At 34.3% G+C, this 23,384-nt stretch overlaps 4 protein-coding genes across 6 annotated transcripts; 2 read left to right on the forward strand and 2 right to left on the reverse strand.

Moving 5' to 3' along the window:
• The first annotated feature begins 319 nt into the window (after positions 1–319).
• On the forward strand, positions 320–6,869 carry LOC108915482. Its single transcript, XM_018721521.1, has 20 exons — positions 320–455; positions 560–937; positions 994–1,089; positions 1,147–1,364; positions 1,627–1,726; positions 1,783–1,908; positions 1,964–2,079; positions 2,135–2,265; positions 2,333–2,438; positions 2,835–2,986; positions 3,041–3,257; positions 3,847–4,008; positions 4,063–4,251; positions 4,301–4,413; positions 4,650–4,785; positions 4,846–4,930; positions 5,102–5,518; positions 5,626–5,896; positions 6,366–6,482; positions 6,649–6,869. The coding sequence occupies exons 1-20, from the start codon at positions 320–322 to the stop codon at positions 6,806–6,808; spliced, it is 3,426 nt and encodes a 1,141-aa protein (XP_018577037.1). The 3' UTR covers positions 6,809–6,869.
• Positions 6,870–8,415: 1,546 nt separating this feature from the next.
• Positions 8,416–14,418, reverse strand: LOC108915485 (dentin sialophosphoprotein-like). Its single transcript, XM_018721524.1, has 7 exons — positions 13,677–14,418; positions 13,262–13,331; positions 12,241–13,140; positions 12,099–12,178; positions 10,695–10,813; positions 10,261–10,570; positions 8,416–8,655 (listed from the first exon to the last, which is right to left on the reverse strand). Exons 1-7 carry the CDS (start codon positions 14,406–14,408, stop codon positions 8,605–8,607), a joined length of 2,262 nt encoding a protein of 753 aa, XP_018577040.1. The 5' UTR covers positions 14,409–14,418; the 3' UTR covers positions 8,416–8,604.
• Positions 14,419–15,434: 1,016 nt separating this feature from the next.
• Positions 15,435–17,576, forward strand: LOC108915475 (protein CNPPD1). Its single transcript, XM_018721513.2, has 6 exons — positions 15,435–15,450; positions 15,546–15,823; positions 15,912–16,008; positions 16,131–16,336; positions 16,476–16,604; positions 16,682–17,576. Exons 2-6 carry the CDS (start codon positions 15,782–15,784, stop codon positions 17,459–17,461), a joined length of 1,254 nt encoding a protein of 417 aa, XP_018577029.1. The 5' UTR covers positions 15,435–15,450; positions 15,546–15,781; the 3' UTR covers positions 17,462–17,576.
• A 2,076-nt stretch (positions 17,577–19,652) lies between these two features.
• Positions 19,653–23,044, reverse strand: LOC108915474 (leucine-rich repeat-containing protein 40). Of its 3 annotated transcripts, none has more exons than XM_018721511.1 (11): positions 22,752–23,044; positions 22,509–22,702; positions 22,125–22,328; positions 21,820–21,943; positions 21,590–21,759; positions 21,254–21,396; positions 20,986–21,192; positions 20,789–20,932; positions 20,548–20,736; positions 20,310–20,495; positions 19,653–20,033 (listed from the first exon to the last, which is right to left on the reverse strand). In XM_018721511.1, exons 1-11 carry the CDS (start codon positions 22,909–22,911, stop codon positions 19,931–19,933), a joined length of 1,824 nt encoding a protein of 607 aa, XP_018577027.1. In that variant the 5' UTR covers positions 22,912–23,044; the 3' UTR covers positions 19,653–19,930. The 3 variants fall into 3 exon arrangements, with proteins under 3 accessions (XP_018577027.1, XP_018577026.1, XP_018577028.1); XM_018721510.2 differs by having other exon boundaries at positions 19,653–20,036; positions 22,752–23,042; XM_018721512.2 differs by lacking the exon at positions 22,125–22,328 and having other exon boundaries at positions 19,653–20,036; positions 22,752–23,041.
• Between the last annotated feature and the right edge of the window lie 340 nt (positions 23,045–23,384).

Raw genomic sequence — 23,384 nt, forward strand, 5'->3', positions numbered from 1 at the left:
GACATTCATCTTGACAGTTTTTTTTTTAATTATAAGGAAACATTTTAAATCTGACCTTTATATATCAAGATCACCACCTTCATCCGAATTAAAAACTATTCAACAATATTTCAGTATGTCGGAAATAATAGCCCTGAACAAACAGGCATTATTCACAAGTTCTGAGAAAATAAAAAAACAGCCATTCATAAAACTAGTGGGGTTGTTTGTCAGTACCAGGCACCACCAGGCATACACACCTTGACATAAATTCTTCACCGTGACCTCTTATTGATTAAAAACAATGGAGGAAAACACTTGAACATTCCCAATAGCAAAGATGGGTGCCATCAGCTGCAAACCTTGCAAGAGAAAGAAGAAGACTTTTCAAGGTGGCTCCATACTAGACAGAGTTATCAGTCAAGCCTCCAATCAAGACCAGTGCTTGTTGTATAAATTAGCTAATTACAAAAAAGGTAAGTCCAGGATTTCCTGGATTGTTTAAGACTTTAAGATACAAAATAAAAGTTCGTCGCTGAGGGTCATTTTTACGTTGTCTACGAGTTACGATTTGCTTTAGGTGGTGAACTGATCGATGCCTATAGCGCAGGGGGCCAAATAGAAGTGGAGAAACTAATCCGGGAACAATTCGGCCAGCTGATGTACCAAGACGGAAAAGGCCAGATCATAAATCGTTCCGAATACTTGCGTTGGAAGTTCAGAGACCACGAACAGGTGACTTTACCCATCGAGGCCTCTTTAAGCCGATACGATCCGCTGGGAAAGTGGGTGGATCACGAGGCGTGCTGGCAAATGCAGTACCGGGGTTCGCTGGGCGAAACTCTGTTGCACGTTTTGATCATATGCGATACGAAAATTCACACGAGGTTGGCTAGAACGCTTATTAAGTGTTTCCCGAAGCTTGCCTTAGATGTAGTCGAAGGAGAGGAATACTTAGGTACAGTTATTTTTGAGAAATCTGGTTAGACCTTGCATAACCTTGTTATTTTCTAGGAGCCGGCGCATTGCATCTAGCGATAGCTTATAATAACAACGAGTTAGTTCAAGATTTGGTTGAGGCGGGGGCAAACGTAAATCAAAGAGCTATCGGTGAGATTATTTTACTTTTGGCGTGTACAAAATAACTTTGTTATAACATTTTTTTAGGTAGTTTTTTTATTCCGAGAGACCAACAACGTCCCAAGCCCGCTAGACACACCGATTACGAGGGTCTAGCGTATTTAGGGGAATACCCCCTGGCTTGGGCGGCGTGTTGTGCCAACGAGAGTGTATATAACTTGTTACTCGACAGTGGTGCTCATCCCGACTACCAAGATAACTTCGGAAATATGATTCTACACATGGTCGTCGTCTGTGATAAATTGGTAAAAAAAAAAACAGTATTGGTATCTGTCAAAATATATTCATAATCGCTAATAGTGTTGTTTATGTGTCAGTTAAACAACCGTCAAACTTAGGAATGAAAATCCTAGATGGCGACTCACGTAAAATCCTTGTCGCCCTTATTCATACCCCACATAAGGATGATAGAGATCTTATGGCAGGGTCACCGTCTATATTTTGATTCCTGAATTTGACTGACTTTCTAACTATGTGACACATAACACGGCTAATATTTATTTTTAGGATATGTTTGGATATGCGTTGAGGCATCCAAAATTACCCGCTAGTAACGGAATAGTGAACAAAGCTGGGTTAACACCTTTAACTTTGGCATGCAAACTCGGTAAGTAAACTTTTGACAATGCCGTACGATAGTAAATTATACGTATTTCGTTGTAGGACGTGCGGAAGTATTTAGAGAAATGTTAGAACTATCTGCAAAAGAATTTTGGAGATACAGTAATATAACTTGTTCGGCGTATACTTTGAATGCTTTGGATACGTTATTACCCGACGGGAGTACAAGTAAACTTTGCATGTTTTCTGAAAATTATTTTAATAATTAAGTAAATTTTTTTAGATTGGAATTCTGCCTTATTCATTATCTTAAACGGAACAAAGGAAGAACACTTGGACATGTTAGATGGTGGAATTATTCAAAAGTTATTAGAAGAAAAGTGGAAAACCTTTGCAAGGGTATAATATACGAATATCACCGATTAAAATAAGCGTCTAATCTATGCAATTTCAGAATCAATTTTTAAAACGACTCCTTATACTGGTAGTTCATTTGATTTTTATGTCGTTGGCTGTATATTTGAGGCCAGACGATCCAGACGAACCTTTGTTACTACTGACCGAAGACCCCACAGTAATAGCAAGGTAACGTCATTCAAAGAAGTCTTTTCCTTACTATGATTATAACGATTATAAATATATAATTTTTTAGATATTGCTGCGAAGTAGGCACGATACTTGGGGTGTTAAGTTACGTAATATTCCAGCAAGGCGACGAAATAAGGAACCAAGGTCTGTGGACATTTCTAAAGCAACAGGTGAGTCAGCCTAGACTCATTTCACGTTGTTAATTGTCAGTGTTGCAAGAAGCAACTACTCCGAGGTCTAATGCCCCTACCGACATTGAATTATACTCGCGACACCTAGCGCAACAGCTAGGGTCGTTCGTCAGTTTAACCCACCAGGCATATAGTTGCATATAGCCCCCTGAGTAGTTGTTTCTCGCAACACTGACAATTAAAACCTTGTCTTCGCCCTCTGTGGGTGGCAGTCGTGCAACAAGTACCTGCAATATAGTAGGTTGCTTTCTACTGTAGCCATTTGAATGGCACAGTTGGTAGTCAGCACGACAGATGGAGCCATTTGCGCTTCCACGTACAATCATTTCACGTTGTTTTATGATTATAAATAATATGTAACATTACTACTTTCAGTCGAATTCTCCCCCGAAAACTATTTTCCTCATATCGAACTTGTTGATACTAGCATGTATACCATGTCGTTTGTCTGGCGATAGAAAAACGGAAGAAGCTATACTGCTATTCGCCGTTCCGGGATCGTGGTTCTTGTTGATGTTCTTTGCGGGGTAAACGGGCTTATACATATTCTCCTTTACAATCTCATACATATTTATTTACAGGGCTGTGCGCCTTACTGGACCATTCGTCACGATGATCTACAGTATGATAACTGGAGACATGTTAACTTTTGGCATCATTTACACTATAGTCCTGTTCGGTTTTTCACAGTCGTTTTTCTTCCTGTATAAGGGTTTCCCGGGAGTGAATTCGACCCTCTATCACAGTTACCCTTCGACTTGGATGGCACTTTTTCAAATCACTTTAGGGAATTATGACGTAAGTATTACTGAAGCTTTATATAGTAGTACCATGTGAATGAGATAACCTACAAAGTATATGTCATATCCTAAAACATTACTTTGTACCTACTGGTGTAGATTTCTCTGTGAAATATAACCTATAAAACAAATGTCATTGCTACTCGATGTCTACTGGCTACAGTAGCTACAAAGCATTACTTTGTACCTACTGGATTAGGTCACTGAGGGAGATATAACCTATAAAGTATATATCGTATGTTAAATGCCTACTTATGAAAACCATTACTTTGTACCTACTGACGTAGGTTCCTCTGTGAAATATAACCTATAAAGTTTATGTCAAATAATAAACATCATTGCTACTTAATGCCTACTGACACAAAGCATTACTTTGTACCTACTGGCGTAGGTCGCTCTGTGAGATGTAACCTATAAAAGTATATGTCAAATACCTACTCTAGATACTGTGAAAGTATGACAATGAACTTTTTTTCAAGATTGCATATTTGCTTTCCACGATATCGTTAGTTAAAATAGTGAGTGGTACCTTCTCCTTTTCTTAATAGGGTATTTATTTGATTATTATCTAAAAATGTTTCTTCTAGTATCAAGAATTAGGATCTACAGCTTACCCCGGCGTAGCAAAGAGCGTTTTTGGGCTTTTCATGGTATTCGTCCCGATTTTACTTTTAAACATGTTGATCGCCATGATGGGTAACACTTACGCTCACGTTATCGAACAAAGTGAAAAAGAATGGATGAAGCAGGTACGTAATAAATAAATTTCGCTAAAAACCGCCTTTTTCAACCTGCTTTATTAGTGGGCCAAGATCGTAATAACTCTGGAAAGAGCCATCCCACAATCCGACGCACATCACTACCTACAAGAATACAGTATATCGTTGGGGCCAAGTGAGGATCCTAGCGCGGAACAACGCGGCGTTATGATAATAAAGTCGAAGAATAAGACCAGAGCCAAGCAGAGAAAGGGAGCCGTAGCTAACTGGAAAGTAAGTAGGTTTTTGAGAAAAGGAATATTTGATCAAGGAATACTTTCAGAGGGTCGGAAAAGTTACCATAAACGCTTTAAAGAAGAAAGGATTGACGGGTGAAGAAATGCGTTGCTTGATGTGGGGCAGAGAGTCCATCAACACTCCAAATAAAGTTAAAAAGTAAATATCATTTCCACTAATATGACCTATAAATTATATGCAATTGCTACTGGATGCCTACTGGTAGAACGACCTACTAATAGTAGGTCACTCTTGCAGTAGGTACAAAAGTACAAAGCAAGTAGGCATCGAGCAGCTATGATGTTTAAGATATGACATGCTTTATAGGTTATATCTCACTCATACTCAAAACATATCACCTAAAACGATACAGTAACGGTTTTGTTATATTTCAGGCCTGTAACGGATCCACAAGCTCTGAATATAACTGAAGGGTTTGGAGGCGCTCTAACGACAGCTTTAGATGTGATGGGTTTAAATCTACCTAACAACATAACACCTGTGGAGAACAACGTTGCTAGTCAAAAACAGGTATTAAGTAATAATTAATATACAAATATACTAAAGTACAAGGCAATACATTTTTTTTAGCAAATTCAAGACAGCGTTATTATGAATAACCAAAAGAATATTGCTCTAACTGAGCAGTGTAAAAATATTGTAACGGATAATGGCGGTAAGCACCTTTATTTATTATATTTTTTTTAGTTTTCCCTACTTTAAAGTTTCTTTCAGTTTTCTTCAATTTTGTCAACAAACAAAATTTTGACAGCAAAACGAAATTGAAAATACTTTCTTATTTAATTCGTAAATATTGATTAACCCAAAAAATGACTTCCGTTTGCAGGCTCAGGCATGTTTGGAGCTATTACACAGCTCACAGATTCTCAAGCCTTCATACCGACACAAACGGGGGCCAAACCGCAAGCCGTAACTCAAATACCCCAATTAACCGTTCAAAAACTTTGTCCCCCATCTAATAAATTTGCGCCTAGCATTGTGAAGGTAGAAGATCCTCTTAGGGAGCTAGTTCTTTGTTCGAGCGATAAAGACGCCGATCCCGAAAAATTAAAATTTTTGGCTTTGTCGGCGGCTAATCTAGTGAAGGCAGAAGATAACGCCGTGACCTTCAGTCAGGCCCCGAAAAGCGTAAAAAGTCTGGCTGGAATTTTTACTGGTACCGAAACGTTCGTAAAGAAAATGGAGGAAAACCTGAAGAAAAAGTATTCCGCTTTAGAGCCTAGTGATAGCGAGTGGTTCGGAGGTAAAATCACCTAAATTTATTTATTATTAACACAAACTTTTAAAATATATTTTAATAATATTACATTGAATATAAACGATGATTATTTCGATTTGAACATGTTTCAGAGGGTCCTTTATTGGGGAAAATATCGAGAATAAGAAGAGCAAAATCGGCACGATTACGCAATACTTCGGCCAAATCCAAATTATCCGATAAAAGAAAGTTAGTTAGAGAATCCGATTCAAGTTCGACGGATACAGCACGTATCGAGGAACGGGCAAAAATTGGCACAGATTTAGGTGTCTTTAACCCAAGAATAACCGCGACTGTGAAAAAGGAAGAAACTGTGCCGACGACACCCGTCAATGTACACGTTTCTATGGAAGAGGAGCAATTGTAAGTAAATATACAAAGTTTTCAACAAAAAACAAAATAAAAACATATAATTTATTCCGTTTTTCTTCATGTGTAATTGACGCCTAATGATCCAGTAACATAACCCCATCTGTTGGTGTCAGTATGAACAAATTCAATTGCTTCTGTTGTTTTTATTGTTTTCCAATCCGTGCTCCTTTGCAAGTTATCGATGCGAGGCAATTGGATTCTTAGATTACTTTTTGGTAGGCACTTTGGACAGTTACTGTAGCTTTAAAATCTGTTTTCCCAGTTTCATTTAATGCAGTCTACGTTTTTATGAGTGTTTTTTTAATTTTTCGGTGTTTACTTTCTATGTTAAACCAATAATAATAATTTTAGGCCTATCTTTAAAATATTTTTTAAATGCGAGGACTTAGGGTCTACTCTGCGAGACTTTTGTCTTTACTTAGGGGTATCCTGTTTCAAAATTTTATCTCCGATATTACAGATCTGTGACGCTTTCTCAAACACTCAAAGTCCAGGGATCTGGAAGTGGGGTGGAGCCGCAGTCTGGAAACGTGAAAGAAAAGCGGAAGATGAGGTCAAAAACCGCTAAAACGAACAGGTAAGTGTTTACACAGCAGTCGTCGTTTATGATAAGGTTTCGTTTAATGCTGATGCTTATACGTAACCGAGGATGTAAACTAAAGGTTTAATTTCTGAAATATCGAAGAATTTTTTGAAATTTACTCCTACAATACGCGATTTGCTCGTATTTCAACATTTTTTAGGGTTGCGCCGAAAATAGAAGAAAGGCCCTGTAAATCGGCTAACGACAAGGAGGAATCCGAGGGTTCGGAATCGCCAGATCCCTTGGAACCTTGGAGTATGAGAAGCATAGCGAATATGAATAAAATATTGGCTTGGGAAAACGACCAAGACAGTTTGTGAAATATAGACGTACAGCAAATAAATATTTTTCATTACTTGTATGTACATATAAATATTTTAAAATGACAATCTCGTAATAAAGAATTATTTCAATTATATCCATTCCTTGTTCAATCACATAAATTTTATTTTGATTATTCAGAAATTTGCAGGGATCGTAATTTTAGATATTCGGAGATAATTAGTTAGAATAAAAAAGGAGGGTGAAGGGAATTAAAGAATGTACTGTTAAAAACATAAAATATAAGAAAAATAAAATAGAATTAATAATAATGAAAGTGCCCCGATTCAGAATTAGCTACAATCTACAACTAACATTAGGACGTTTGAACTACTCCACCAGATTTTTATTGTCCTGTGAAATATAAATTTTTTTGATTACCTATTCAGAAATTTGCAGGGATCGCAATTTTAGATATTCGAAGATAATTAATTAAAATAAAAAAAGAGGGCGAAGGGAATTAAAGAATGTACTGTTAAAAACATAAAATATGTTTGCATAGAATTAATAATAATGAAAGTGACCTGATTCAGAATTAGCTACAATCTACAACTAACATTAGGACGTTTGAACTACTCCACCAGATTTTTAATGTTTTAATTTCTGTGAAATATAAATTTTTTTTGATTACCTATTCATAAATTTGCAGGGGTCGCAATTTTAGATTAATTAATTAAAATAAAATGGGAGGGCAAAATGAATTAAAGAATGTACATAAAATATAAGAAAAATAAAACGGAATTAATAATAATGAAAGTGCTCCGTTTCAGAAGTAGCTACAATCTACAACTAACATTAGGACGTTTGAACTACTCCACCAGATTTTTAATGTCCTGTGAAATATAATTTTTTTTTGATTACCTATTCAGAAAATAATAAAATGACAATCTCGTAGTAAAGAATTATTTCAATTATATCCATTATTCAGAAATTTGCAGGGATCGCAATTTTAGTTATTCAAAGATAATTAATTAGAATAAAAAAGGAGGGCAAAAGGAATTAAAGAATGTACTGTTAAAAACATAAAATATATTATCATAGAATTAATCAAATTAAACAAATTGTTAACATATAAAATTAATAATCTCAAAATTTCAGTCTACTTCTCGGTATTTTCTTTGCCAGTCTTCTTTAATTGAGGAAACTGAAAAAGCAACCATTTTAGCCGGTATACTCTACAGGGTGTTTGAAATTTCAGGGGAAAAACTTTTTCTCCTGCATTTAGTGCCTTAATTAGGGTAGCGGGTAAATAACGGACAACAGGTAAAGAGTAAATAACAGGTATCGGGTACTTAAACTTATGACCTGGATACCAAATGGTACTCGTCGGTATCCCAATGACTAAAAAAAGAGATTATCAACATCGCAGTAATCGTCCACGAAAAAATTAACTTGAATTTGGTCCCCACTTACAAAGTGTACATATTATTAAAAAAAAAAATTATGAAAGAATAACTTTTGGTCAAAAAATACTGAAGATTTTTACGAAACGTGCAGCATAGTGAACATTTTATGAAAAAAATAATGTCCAAACGATGATCTATGTTTTTAATCAAATCTACTTACTTGTGGAATGACTCTGCCCGATCCCTTGTTTTCCGACAAAATATAATTTTCATTCAAAGCTTCTTCTTTCTTTAAACAGAAGTAGGGCGACTGCAGCATATTCTGCCTGATCTTCGCAAGAGACGACATAAGTCCCGATGTATTTCCAATGGAATTTCTCCTAGTAATGTTGCCTTCGTTACTTTGCCCAGCCCGACTTAGCGAATTTCTCCTTTCGCACGATCCCGTCTTAGCTTTTTCTTGAGGAGATGCCGAAGCCATACGTTTTCTTTGTCGAGGGCTATAAAAACGCATAAGCCACTCTTTTTGACAAAACGGATTAAAACATGGTAAAACGTTGATTATACGAATATAGATTAACCAAAGCGTTAATTACAATTCATATTTTGCATGAAAATCGTATGACTATAATGTTCACCTTTTACTGGCGACATAGAGCTAAATTTTGCAAAAAAAATTTCTTAAAGATGTATGTAGGGGTGTGACAAATTCTATGGGATTTCGAGGCAAGTTTTCCTTGAAATGACTCGATAAAATATTGCTCTATCTTTCTTTATATTAGATTGTTGTTTATTTGTTTTTCTAGACTAAATAGCTGACAAATTTTAAATCATTTGTACTCGGTCTTAGAAAATGTGTCTTTTGCGTAAAAAATACGAATTTTTCCAACTTTTGATCTTAAATAAGTATAGAAATGACACACCGAGAAAAACGGGGCAAAATTTTGTATAGACTACCCATTTTGACTCATAACGGTTAAAAAGTGAAATAGTTTTCTAGATTGGTACCCTGTATTCGGAGATAACCCAAAATTTCATCAGATTTGGTGCACCCTGTACATCATTTATTAAAAGTACTACTAGAATCAATTCATTCTATTTGCAAACACCCGCCGAGAAGCTGGAGATTTGTGTGGGGAAGGGGCGGCATATTATCTGACGGGCCGCAGTAGTTCGAATAACCAACGTTTTACTGTAACAACACTTAAAATACCTTGGGATAGTTTTTGACGAGGACTCTGTAGCTGTCGAGTTCTCTTTTTGCTTGTCGGGAGTTACTTTTTTACTTGCGTTAAATTTCAAATCCTAAAAAAACAAATTTTCTGTTTTTCATCAAAATTTTACAAGTCCAAAATTTAAGGTAATCTAAAAATCGATACCGACAAAGGCTTTTCAAGTCTGGCGATTTTTCAATAATTGGATCATTTTTCAATTCGTGAAAGGGATGTAAAAAATGAAACGAATTATTGAGTTCCTCATTATCTTTAATAAAATGTAAATTTTAAAAAAATATAAAGTAGAAAAATATATTAGTAGCAGCCCCGATTATCACAATTAATACTTAAAATAAATTAATAATAAAATTAATTTTGTGTCATTGCGCTCAAAAGAATCCTAATTGGCAACGTTTTCCTTGCCGGGTTTTTTATGTTTAGATATCTGCAAAAGGTAAAAACATCGTGTTAACATTTACAGTTGCAATTATGGAATTACTTAATTAATAATTTTATATTTATTAATTGCATTTGTAATGTGGAAACAGGAAGATCGTTCTATAGCAGCTAATTTTACGCATCGGTCTTTGCCACGGGCAATATTAGAACAACAAAAACAAGATAAATTTTTTTTTATAATTAGCAGTTTCTGGTAGGTTGGATAAGATTTTTTTGAAAAACTTTTTGAATTTGTTTGAATTAACTTTGCAATAGAGTAATATTCATTTAACATTTAAAAAATTTTTCTAGACAGTTCTGGACCTAAAACTTGAAAAAATTAAAAATGTCGCTTCGAAATTGATGAAAACATAAAAAAAATGTTAGAAATAGCGGAAATAGGAAAAACATCAAAAACACAAAAAAATATTACGTGTCTCAATTTTTACTTACCAAGTTGCTCGACCTAGCCACCGGCAAATGTTTATTTTCCGCTAGTTTTCCCCTATATTCGGGCACAACCTTACTTCCGACTCCAAAATTTTGCTTCTGCTGCTGATAAGGCACGCCGAGACTCTGCCTCACCCTAGTCACCGAAGACATAACACCGCTTTCCGTTTCAGCCGAATTTCTTCTTTGCAACGTTGGCGCAGGTTTCTTAAAGTCGCTCACGGAATTCCTTCTTAGTATAGGACCCGTGCTCGTCACGGACGGTCTGGGTAGACTAGCCGCGGTGTAGGCTCTAGCTCGAGCGAAGCTGTTGCTGAAATTGTAAAAAAAGTTTATCGCAGGAATTGTTTCTGTTGTACTTTTTGCTCCCGCATTACTTTGACGTGTCAATTTAACTCTTTTTTGTATTCAATACACTGTCTTGTTACTATTTTTACCTTGCGTCTGGTTTTTTTGCCGCTGACAAGGGAATTCTGTTATTTTTGGAATCCTTTAAAGAAGAACGGGTCTCTTTAATGGTAGGGGTTGACGCAGCCATGGGCTTCAATTTCGGCTCCTGTAAATAGATAAAACAGGTACTCTGGAGGCATCGGAACTATTAAAAAAAATTATGATCTAAAAACTCAAATAGGACTGGAATACCTTTTTATTCTAACATTTTCTTTACTTGTATTATGTTTTACATATAATTTTAATTTTTACGTGTTGTTGGCCTTTATCAAGGGTGATTTTAGAGCAACAACTATAAGAATTCTTTAAATTCAATCGATATTCTGCAAAATGCAAATCATATCACTTCTATTATAAGGTGTTACATTTAATTGACACATGAAGAAAAATTAAGAAAAGACACGTCTTTGCAGTAGCCTTAACTGAACAGAAACAGCTCTATCTCTTGGTTGCTTTTCGCAAAAAAAATTAAGTGCCCCGATTCAGAATTAGTTACAATCTGCAACTAACATTAAGACGTTTGAACTACTCCACCAGATTTTTAATGTCCTGTGAAATATAAATTTTTTTTTATTACCTATTCAGAAATTTGCAGGAATCGCAATTTTAGATATTCCAATTAATTAAAATAAAAAAGGAGGGCAAGAGGAATTAAAGAATGTACTGTTAAAAACATAAAATATAAGAAAAATAAAATAGAATTAATAATAATGAAAGTGCCCCGATTCAGAATTAGCTAAAATCTGCAACCAACATTAGGACGTTTGAACTACTCCACCAGATTTTTCATGTCCTGTGAAATATAAATTGTTTTTGATTACCTATTCAGAAATTTGTAGGGATCGCAATTTTAGATATTTGGAGATAATTAGAATGAAAAAAGGACGAAGGGATTTAAAGAATGTATTGTTAAAAACATAAAATATGTTTTCATAGAATTAGTAATAATGAAAGTGCCCCGATTCAGAATTAGCTAAAATATTCAACCAACATTAGGACGTTTGAACTACTCCACCAGATTTTTCATGTCCTGTGAAATATATTTTTTTTTATTACCTATTCAGAAATTTGTAGGGATCGCAATTTTAGATATTCGGAGATAATTAGTTAGAATAAAAAAAGGAGGACGAAAGGAATAAAAGAATGTACTGTTAAAAACATAAGAAAAATAAAATGGAATTAATAATAAGGAAAGTGCCCCGATTCAGAATTAACTACAATCTGCAACATTAGGACGTTTGAACTACTCCACCAGATTTTTATGTCCTGTTAAAATTTTTTATATTAATGGCCGGACATTGTTAATTTTTTCCAAAAGCTAATCAATGAATATTAATTTAAATAAACGATATCTTAACCCGTGTTTGTAATCTTTTCCTATTCCAACTTACATTTATGGGTGTACTGGTCCTCTTTGATTGCATAGACGATATTAACAGTTCGCTTTTCTCTGGGGTACCCGTCGAGTTATCTGAAACAAATTTATCACATTCAATTCAAAAACTCTTCCAGATAGTGAAATATTCCACTTACTTTTCTTTTTCATGTCCCCGACGGGAATTACGGCTTTCATCGGCCCCTTTTTCATACTAGAACCGTAGTGTTTCTGCTTGAATTTATCGGACGTTTGAAGCTTAACGTTACTGGTATTTTTACTGTCATTACTAGCGACCGACGAATTCGATGTTTTATTCTTATTCATGTCTAAGCTCGACGTAGATGCATTCTTCTTTTCGGTCTGAGATGCAAGTTTAATATTCGGAGTCGACGAACACGATTGCGACAGTCGTTTTCCTACGAGACTCTCGATCCGCTTCGATTTTAAGGACAAATCCAACGGGTCGCCTCTGGTAGAATTTACTTTAGAGCTTAGATCGTCGGTGCTTTTAATTCGTAAATCTAAGACTTCGAAGAACTCGTGATTTTCTTTGTTCGGGGAATCAGAGTGTTCGTTTATAGACGAATTACCCGAATCATCATGATCATTCCTCAGGCCGGGTTTACCCTCACCCAGCAGATTCGCCAGACTGTTCAACAAATTTTTGCCCTCAGACTTCTGTTTATCGCTACGGTTGGTGCTGTTTAACAACTCTGACAGATTCTCTAGGATCTGTTTCGAATCTTTTTTATTCATTGAAACCTTCCTCGGTTCGTGATGGATATCCGATATATTGTGCACTAGTTCGCTCGTCTGAGAGGGCTCGCTTTGATTCGCCTTCGCTCCACATTCGTTGGAAGAATTGCTGTCAGTCTTCGATATTCTGAACTTCATGTCAAGGATGTTAGATGTAGGGAGCATTTTATCGACAGTTTTAAATACGGTTTCAGTATCAGATTTCGTGTGTTCATTACTTTTATTGTCGTTGTAGCTGAGATCGTTGGGCCAATCCGGTTGGGGCGTACTGTCCAAAACACCCACTTCCCCAACGGATGCTGAAAGAAGAACGTGGATTGAATTTTTTCGTTGGTTCATACATTTCCTAGCTCGTTATTTATTGTAAATTCTTTTTTTACTAATAATAATTGAATCGAGTTATAGATTTTTTAGACTTACATTCGTTTAAAATGGACCCATCTGCAATTTTTTCTGCAAGAATATGGCCTTCGATAAATACTGAATCGTGCTAGAAAAATAAGGAATATTAAACTATACTCCGAGAATTTCTTATGGAAGTTTCAGTTTTCGGCATATACAGGGTTAGGTTAAAATATTTGATTCGAAAATAAAAACAAAAAAATTGGAAAAATTGAGAAAAAAATGCAAAATAAATTTGTAAATTCACTAAAAAGAAAAGATCTTCAAATTCCATGACTGATGTCTGAATTTAAATTTTAAAAAAATTCAAAATATTTTTTTGCCATAATAGTTCTTAATAATTTGTCCAGGAAGCAACCATTACAGTGCGGCCCATTCATTACAAAACACCCTGTATATAAAGGTAGCTTAAAACAGTTAAAAAAAAACTTACAAACTCGGAGCTAATATCGGCCTCCTTGAAGTCTATGGCTCGATGAAAACTCCTTTCCAAACTTCTGAAACAGGAAGTCCTATCTGCACTCCAGAATCTCCTCTCAGACGCATCTCCATATTCCCTCCTGTGATATAGAGGAGAAAGTTGCCCCTGGAAACTCTCGGGCACTGATTGAATCTTCGATCGTAGACCTAGCTCGCCTGGGCTAAATATCTTGCCTTTGTTCAAAGGCGAGTGAATGGAAGACAACCCGGAACTATTAGAGTATGTTAAATTCATCGTATCTTTAAAATTTCTCAAGGAGGACACGGAATATATCCTCGAAGGGCCCTCTAAACTGAGGCTATTAAAAGAAGGATTCACAGACGATGAACAAGATAAAGCCGAGGATTTTCTGGAACATGGTTCCAAAAACGCCGTGTCCAAGACATTGGACGACTCTCCAATACTTTCCTCTATAGTTGAAAGTATAATATCTGGGATTCTTTTCTCTTCGTCTCCAAACTTGACGTCCGGCGACTTCACATATAATATCCCTAATGACTCTCTACCGCTGTCTAAGGATTCTCTGCCCAAATCTTTTAAATTCATAATACCCAGACTTTCCCTTCTAAAACTGAGTGATTCTCTAAACTGTACTATACCTAACGATTCACGGTCTGTCTCTAAAGTATTTATATTCATAAAACCCAAAGAATCTCTTCCAAAATCTGGAGGTAAAATGCCCATCGATTCTCTACCGAAATCACTTGCGTTTAAATCACAAAATGACAGTGATTTCCTACCATCATTTAAAAAGTTTTCAGAGAGTCCAATAGAAGATCTTCGATTTACTTGTTCGCTCATGGAAACTGCATCTATGGTTTTTCTCCACAAATCATCAAATGGGTTGTTACCAGGTGAGAAAGGGGTAATAGGTGACAACTTGGAATTTGGATTTTTTAAAGTCAGCGAACTTTTTGTGTCCATATTTCTATGAGATATTAAAAATGTTAAAATAATTTGGTTTAAAGTAATGTAAATATATAAAGTAAAAAATGTAATGAATAGTGTGAAACAAGAAAAAATAATTTTAAAGAAATCCTGTTTTGATCTGCAAATTTACTATCAACTATGAAGAATGCAATATTTTTTATATACGAAAAAAACTACAAACTTACTTTTTATGATGATTCAAACTCGACACAATTTATAACTTTCAAGCTCTCGCTTTTACTGAGGGAAATTTACTAAACTTTAATAATACTGTAAAAACAAAAAAACATTTTAATACTTATTTCAACACAAATCACTTTCACAACTCAACTATTGCAATGGCGTTTAAAATTTCAGACGTTTTGTTTCTCTTCGATTTAAATGTCCAAAATGAAATTCTCATTATCGGCCGATATCTCAGTTAGAGTGCGTTCGAAAAGACACGGCTGCAGTGTAAATACACCAAAAGTTGTCACAGTAGGTTTAATTTTCTATGCAATATGGTAAGTATAGATAGTGGAAGTTCAGGATTATATGGGTGAAAAACGTTTTGTAAATATTTTTTATTCTACACCATCCTTGCGTACCTGCTTGAGTACTTGATATATTTTATATCAAAGTCAATAAGGAAGTTATTTATGAGCAGGACCTTTAAGTAAGACCTATGTTTTCACCTGACACTAACCTACACTATTATGTGTTTTGTGAACCTACCTACTTTTATTTGTTCTGCGATTTGGCGATGATACCAATGTTGCAATCTTAGCTTTTTTTCTCTAGAACTAGGTATATAAATGTAAGTTTTGTCAGTAAATAATATTTATTAAACCTAATTTTTGTTTGATAGAACTTTGCAGGTTTTATAGTAACTAAGATTGTTTATTTTTATAGTCAAGGGAATCTGAAACTCGGATTAACCGATCTAAGGTCTTTTCGTTTACCTCCATTGGTCCTCAAATTGGAACTTTTATGTATTTATGACATGGCAACAGTGGATGGTGATATCATTTGCCGTTTCTTTGCAGGTCAAACATTTTTTCTCATTTTTTTATTCTGTGAAGTAAATATATTAATCGCGCAATTTGAGAGTAACATTGTAATTATAACAAGAAAATTTATTCTTAGACATGTCAAAAATATTTAAAAAAAGTCCGGATAAACACTGTAAGGTTAGTATTAACTGATAACTTGTTTGTGTTACATATGTATGTGTTATTTCGAGATTACTGTTGAACAATTTTTATTTATTTGTTTCAGGCTATCGGAAATCATAAAACTTATTTATCAAGAATTACTAAGACCCTGTATTATGGAAAATTACCAAGAACAGAAACACTGAGTTTACCAGTAACAGGTGGGTAGCAGTAAAAGATCAAAAACAAGCGTTAAGAGGTCGAGTACCTCTTAAGACTTGATAGATAAATTTTGTGATAAAATTCATACAGATCAGAATTGAAAATAACTTTTGTATTTTAGAATTGGCCGCTGAATTATTTTCTGAAGTGCAGAGAGGCAAATCATTGGAAAGGTTGCATTATAATGAGGCTGCTGAAATATCTAGAAACGCTTGCATTTCACCGTGTTCGTTGGTTTTGGCGATGCTTTATTTGGAAAGATTAAAGAAATGCAATCCTGAATATTTGGATAAAACTGCTCCATCTGATTTATTCCTAGTATCTCTTGTAAGTAAATACAAATCAATTTATTTTTTGTGAGGAATTAAAGATAATCATTGAGTATTATATTGGATGTAGTAGATTCAGATAACATTTGAAGGTCACATTCCGTAAACCGCAATCGTTTCCTGTATTTTTCTTTCAGATGGTTTCATGTAAATTTCTATTCGACGATGGAGAATCCGACGAAGTTTTTGTTGATGAGTGGGCAGCATCCGGGGGCATTTCTGTGAGGGAATTGGTTCATCTAGAAAAGGATTTCTTGAAAGCAATAGTGAGTCAGAAAAAATTAGGCAAATTCCGGTTTAGTTACAAAAAAATATTGATAAACGAGTTATAATATATTTTCAGGACTGGGAAATTTACGTAAGCGAACTAAGTTTCTGGAAAAAGCTCAACGAGATGGAAACCACGCTGGCGGCAAGGCAGGGGGCTTTAAGGGGTTATTTTACTTACACGGAACTACAGAATTTGGCCGGTATCGTCGAAATACATAACCTGATTCACTGCCTTGTGGCTGTGTCGATTATTCTGGCCGCCGCTTATACCGCTGGGTTCTTGACTCTGGTAAGTTCTGTGTTTCTCGTCAGCCATGTACCGGGAACGAGCTTGTACCTCAAAAAAAGCGACAATCAAGCCGGTTACCCGCCGCCGCCAATCACCGAGATCGAATTAATGGAAGAACCTGATTTCAAGACTGAAACTAGACCGAAATGCGGGAGGAACATGGATATTGTTAACGTCCTTAAAACTAGCATATTACTCGCTTCGATCAAGTCTCCCGATCGGACCAACACGACGGATGTTACTTTGAGGACAGATGACGATAACGCTCAGTATATTTCCTGGGATTATTGGAATATACCCGTTATGGAATGGTTGGCGGAGTCTTCTCGGTTCGTGTCGAGCTTTACCATCGAAATACCTTTTAAATATTACACGTATTTTTTGGAGACCTCCGCGTTGAGTTCAAAGGGTGTCGAACTGGAAGAATCGATAAGTAAGGCGACGAAGACCAGAATCCAGGACCAGATGGAATCGTCGTGGCACGAGGAGTGGACGGACACATTCAGATACGGTCTATTCTTCGGGAGAATGTATCCGTGTCACCTGCACAGCATCAAGTCTTGAATTAGGTAAAACGTACTTTGTCTAAACGTATTTAAGAATTTTGTTTTTTTCGATCCTGTATTTGTGCTCTTATTTTGGAAATAAAGAAAGCCAAATTCGCCTATTCTGTGGTAAATTTTCTGTTTAATACATTTTACATTAATTTACACCAATGCCAAAAAAATTTTAATTAAAAAATTGCAATTCCATACACATTATTTCTAATTCCACACTGATAAATCGTAATTCTGACTAAAATAATATAAAATTTGATAATTAAATCGTTTCACCTCTGTTTTTCTAAATATTTTCAAACCTGATTATTATGTGTGTATTGTCCAGTTATTTTCTACCTTATCTGTTTTTTTTTTCTTAAAATCCGATGGAGTAGTTCAAATGTACATGGTAGTCCTGTATCCGATAGTTCATATGAACATGGTAGGCTTGTATCTGATAATTAAAGGATGCAATAATTTTTCCACCTTTCAATTTTTATTATTCTTAAAACCCCAGTAGGTAGTCCCATGTCCGGTAATAAATAGGGTGACCTTTTACAACATTTTAGCTACAAGATTTATGAAAAGTATCACATCTGGGCAAATTTATTGACTACTATACTAATAAATTGTGATTCTTACTAAAATAATCCACAATTTGATTTAGGTAGATTTCATCGTTTGACAGATTTTTTAAAATATATTCAAACCAAATTATCATCAATTTGTATTGTAGTCATTTACCTACCTTACAGCTTTCATTTTTGCAATTTTTGTAAATGGATGTATTTTCTTAGAATTCCACGAAGTAGTTCAAATGTACGCGGTAGTTCCGTGTTTGATAATAGAGGTTTGATATTTTACATCATTTTAAGGGAAAAAGTTGTTCTCTTATTTTGGAAATAGCAAAATTATCCTATTCTGTGGTAAATTTACTGTTTAATACATTTTATATTAATTTTTAACTAAAAAAATTGCAAATGTTCTATACACATGCTTGTTCCTAATTTCCATACTGATAAATCATAATTCTGGCTAAAATAATATAAAATTTGATATTTGAGTAATAATTATATCGTTTCAACTTAATTTTTTCTAAATATGTTCAAACCTGATTATTACGTGTTTGTGTTGTCGTCATTTTCTACCTTTCACCTTTGTTTTTTTCTTAAAATACTATGGAGTAGTTCAAATGTACACGGTAGTCCTGTATTCGACAGTTCAAATGAACTTGGTAGTGTTATATCCGATAATTAAAGGAGGGAATCATTTTTTCACCTTTCAGCTTCATTTTTACGATTCTTGTAGATAAGCTTGTTTCCTTAAAACCCCAGTAAGTAGTTCAAACGTACAAGGTAGTCCTGTGTCCGATAATGAATAAGGTGACTTTTTATATCCTTTTAGGGACAAAATTAAAAAATATATATCACATCACAATTTATCGAAAAGTGTTGCTAATAAACTCTTACTAAAGTAATCCACAATTTGATTTGATTTTAGTAGTAATAATTATATTGTTTTATCATTTGATAGTTTTTCTACATATATTGAAGCCTGATTATCATCAGTTTGTATTGTAGTCATTTATCCACTTTTGAGTCTGATTTTTGAGATTTTATAAATGGGTGTATTTCCTTAGAATTCCACGAAGTAGTTCAAATGTACATGGTAGTTCTATGTCTTATAATAGAGGTGTTGATTCTTAATTGTAATATGTGCCTTAACATAATTTTAAGGGATCCCATACAAAGGCTTAAAGTTTTTAAAATAAACATGAGAAAAAATATTTCAATTTCAACTCAAAAACAAGTTCTTACCTTTTCAGCCTAATTTAAATAGTACAATAAATTGAAAACAGGTCCAGATTAAAAAAAAATTAAGAACATTTAGTGATGAAAGGGAGCTTTCTTCGAGATACAATTTGGAACCAAACGGACTTATCAAAATTTTAAAACACTTAGTGGCACGAAAGTTTGCGGTTTTTAATTACGGTATGTCGTAATATTTCCGCCATTTGTCAAAATAATCATTTTTTTTTCAAATATGTGTGTATATTCTTGAAATCTTTTATGTCTCGTATCTCAAAAATTAGCAGTCTTTGTTCACAGGAACTTTTTTCCTTAAAATAATCTAAAAAATGCCCTCTTTTTTTGTCATTAGAAAGTACACAAAAATCACCCTGTATATAAGGTTCCTCCACTTAATAAAAAGACAAGTAAATTTATTAATGGCACTATATTAATACTGACAACTATACAAATTATCTACACTATATACAAATGTAAAAAAAATCCCTATATGTACAAATTAAAAGGAATACAACATACCCAAAAAGTAAATTATGTAGTGATTTCAAGAGAAGCTACCATAAATTAGAAGCAAGCAAACAGAGAGAGTATTTCCTTTTCCTGTGTAGTACGGAAAATATCACAATCCTGCCACCAAATAAAAAAAAAATTATTGAAAGCCATGCAAAATATATATAAAAGTTGGTTTACAGTGGAATTTTGTCTCTCAAATAGGCTAAGATGGAGTCGGTCCCTTGTTCCAAAATAGCATATCTCGGTTGTCTAAAAGGGTTCCCTTTTAGCTCCAGACTTCTGAAATATTTGAAATCGTACACGTCAATAGAAAATTACAAGATTTGTACAACAGAACGTGCCGTTCCCAAAAGTATAAAGTGAAAAATTAAAAAATATTAAGCTCTTAGATAAAGGATTCCTATAAATTTTTTGAACTGATTTTGTGTAATTGGAGAAGCGCTGTGTTATTTTACAAAATGTGAGAAAAAAAACGAAACTTCCATGATGAGTGACTGCTCAGAGGAACAATTATTGCACCTGAAATAAAAAGTAAAATTATCGTCTGTCTACCTTAACTGAGTCATATTCCCGAGCTCTGGCGGCACGTGGTGAATGTTATTGTTACACAGATTTAAACTGGCGAGCCTTTTCAACTTTTTTAAACCTTCTACATTTATTTCCTCGATGCCATTGTCATTCAGTAACAAAATTTCCAACCCGACCATGCCGTATACGCAGTCTGGTACGTTCGTTAACCTGCAATTAAACAACTGCAATTTCTAAAATCAACGACTATTATTAAAATTACTTATTGTTGCAAAGTATCAGTTCTCTCAACGATACCATGTCCACGAAACTCGACGGTAGAGTCGAGAGTAAATTTTTACTAAAATCGCAAAATTTCAGCTTCTTACAGTCCTTGACAAAGTCGGGAAGTTCCTTCAGCTGGTTGACGGATAAATTTAATTCCGTTAAATAACCCGCAACTAGAACTAGCCTGCAAAGAAATTAAATGGATAATAATGTTATTAAAGAGTCGAATTACTGACCCCTCAGGCACTTTGGTAAATTTATTTTTACACAGATCTACGATAGTTACTTTCGCCTCTTTGGCTTCCTCGAAGCACGAGTCGGGCACATCCGATAAATTCTTCAAAGCTAAATTTAAGATATTTCCGTTCCTCATCGAATACCTACAAATATACGTTTCCAAACACATCGGTATTACTTAATTTTTTCTTGTTACCTGTCTGGGAAAACGTTGTCGCCCGGCGTACTCACAAGATTTTTCCCGCAAATACCCTGCATCTCTTCGTCGCTTATTTTTTCTCTCAGGTGCCTCAAAATCCTGTTAGTCCCCGTATGTATGATATCCGGACGGATCTGCTTCAACTTATTACCTTCTATTTTCAACGATTGTAAGTGCGGCATCAAGCCAATAGTATTCGGTAACCTAATGGTGGTAACGAAGCGTATAATTTCAATTTGATACCCCTTAATAATTAATTACTCACTCTGATATGTCGTTATTAGTTAAATCCAGCTTCGTAAGATGTGCTAGATTTGTTATCTCGTTCGGAACGAGCTCTATCTGGTTGTCTCGCAGTTCCAAGACTTTTAAATGTACCAAGTTTTCACAAAACTCTATAGGGATATCCTTAAAAATGTACGAGAAGTTTTGAAAAAAGAAAACAGTAAATTCAAGAACTGATCGAACTAGCATTCGCAAAATCTCCCCTGTACCAAATTTAAATATAATTCATTGTATTTTGCAAAAGTCAAGACCAAATTATTATGTTTAAAGTAAAATTTTAAGCATTTTCGAAACTGTTCGAAAAAAAACATTTTACCTTTATAAAATTGTTTCCAAAATAGACTTCTTCGACCTGCCCACAACCTAGAAACTCTGGAATTTCTTCAATATCATTGTGTTGTGCATAAAGCAATTGTAATTTCCGTAATTCGCCCATATCGGGTAAATGTTTAATGCTATTATGGCTGATGTCCAATTTTAATAAATCTAAAATTCATACACATTTATTTACACTTTGAACAGCCAGAAAGTAATTGTTAATCGTACTTCTCAAATTTACAATATCTGGCGGTACGTCCGTAAGTTTGTTGTTTGCTACATTTAAGTCAATGAGTCGTACCAGGAATCCAATACCAGAAGGTAACTTTGGTATCGCGTTGTTCGATATATCCTGGAATAGAAAATTTCCTAAACGGGCTTTAACATGCAACTTTAATAAAACCAATTTTACCAGTTATTCCTTACACTGATACAATTACAATAATTAAGTAATCAATATTCACAAAAAAATTATCTACATGCCATTATTTAGCCGCTAACTACTTTCACTTATAATAAAAGGGTTACTTTACCAGTTTTTCCAGCATTACCAAATCCGCAATGTCTTTTGAGACATTGTCTAAACAGTTATCACTTATGGAAAGATTTTTAAGTTCTGTTAATTTGTAAAATTCTTTCGGTAAGTTGTTAATTTTGTTATGATTAATAGAAAGTTTTGTTAATTTCGTTAGATTACCCAGTTCTGGAGGTAAGGTGGTTAAATTATTATCTTGCAACTACAAATAAATTAATTTCATGAGTATTTAAATAAAAATACCTATTATTTTATATTTTAGACTGTTTCAAACATCTCTTAGCCACTACAGACTGTCGATAGAAAAAAATAATACAACACCTTCAGCAGAAACAGTTTAAAATAGTCACTGTCTATAAAATATTTGAGGAAATATTCTTACATTTAAAACGGTTAAATCTTGGAACATGCTAATCTTTTCAGGAATATTTGTTAGAACGTTTGAGCTTAGATCTAAATTTGTTAATGGTTTCATATTCCACCACACTTCCTCATCATCTTTAGATGCCCGATTAAAATCTACATTTACAGCAATGCCATCGGTTAGTTCGTACATGGTAAAAATTCCTTCTGGGACTACAATTACATAAATGTTAATATTCAGTGGGAAAGTCAATTAACTTACCTGAAGATAAATGACGACCAAATAAATTAAGCTGTCCCGTTTTTCTTACATTTTTTATAACGTCTTTTGTAATAAATTTCTCATCTTCAGCCTTTGTCTGTAGGTGAAAAACAGGATTGATATATTTCCTTCTAGATTTAACTTTAGCCTGCTTCTCCATTGTGAAAATCAGGCATTAAAAAGTAAAAGGTAATATTTGTCCAAAATACGATATTAAGGACATGTATAAGGTTAATTATATTTATTACGTTACGTATTAACGTATAACGTATTATTTAATTTGTGATGATTATAGATTGTATGTATTACGGTTATTATGAATTATGATTACTACATAGTCCATAGTCAAACATAAATGCCCTTGAAAATTCTCACTAGTTTGAATTTAAAAAATTAAGTAGCATGAAAATTGAGAACGCAAAATTTCTTAATATTAACTTCTCTGGGGTAATTGCTTAATGTAAAAAGAAATCGATCTTATCTTAGCAACCACAAAACATAACAGGTTTCGAACCATACATTTTACTGCTTATAAAGAATTAAAACCGAAATATCATATAAACTATCACATAAATCCTAACAGTACATATTCCTGTCTAAAAAAATATGTTTAAATTTAGATTTTTAGATTTA

Source organism: Anoplophora glabripennis, unplaced genomic scaffold, assembly GCF_000390285.2.
Source record: "Anoplophora glabripennis isolate ALB-LARVAE unplaced genomic scaffold, Agla_2.0 scaffold938, whole genome shotgun sequence".
In the NCBI taxonomy this organism is placed as follows: domain Eukaryota; kingdom Metazoa; phylum Arthropoda; class Insecta; order Coleoptera; family Cerambycidae; genus Anoplophora; species Anoplophora glabripennis.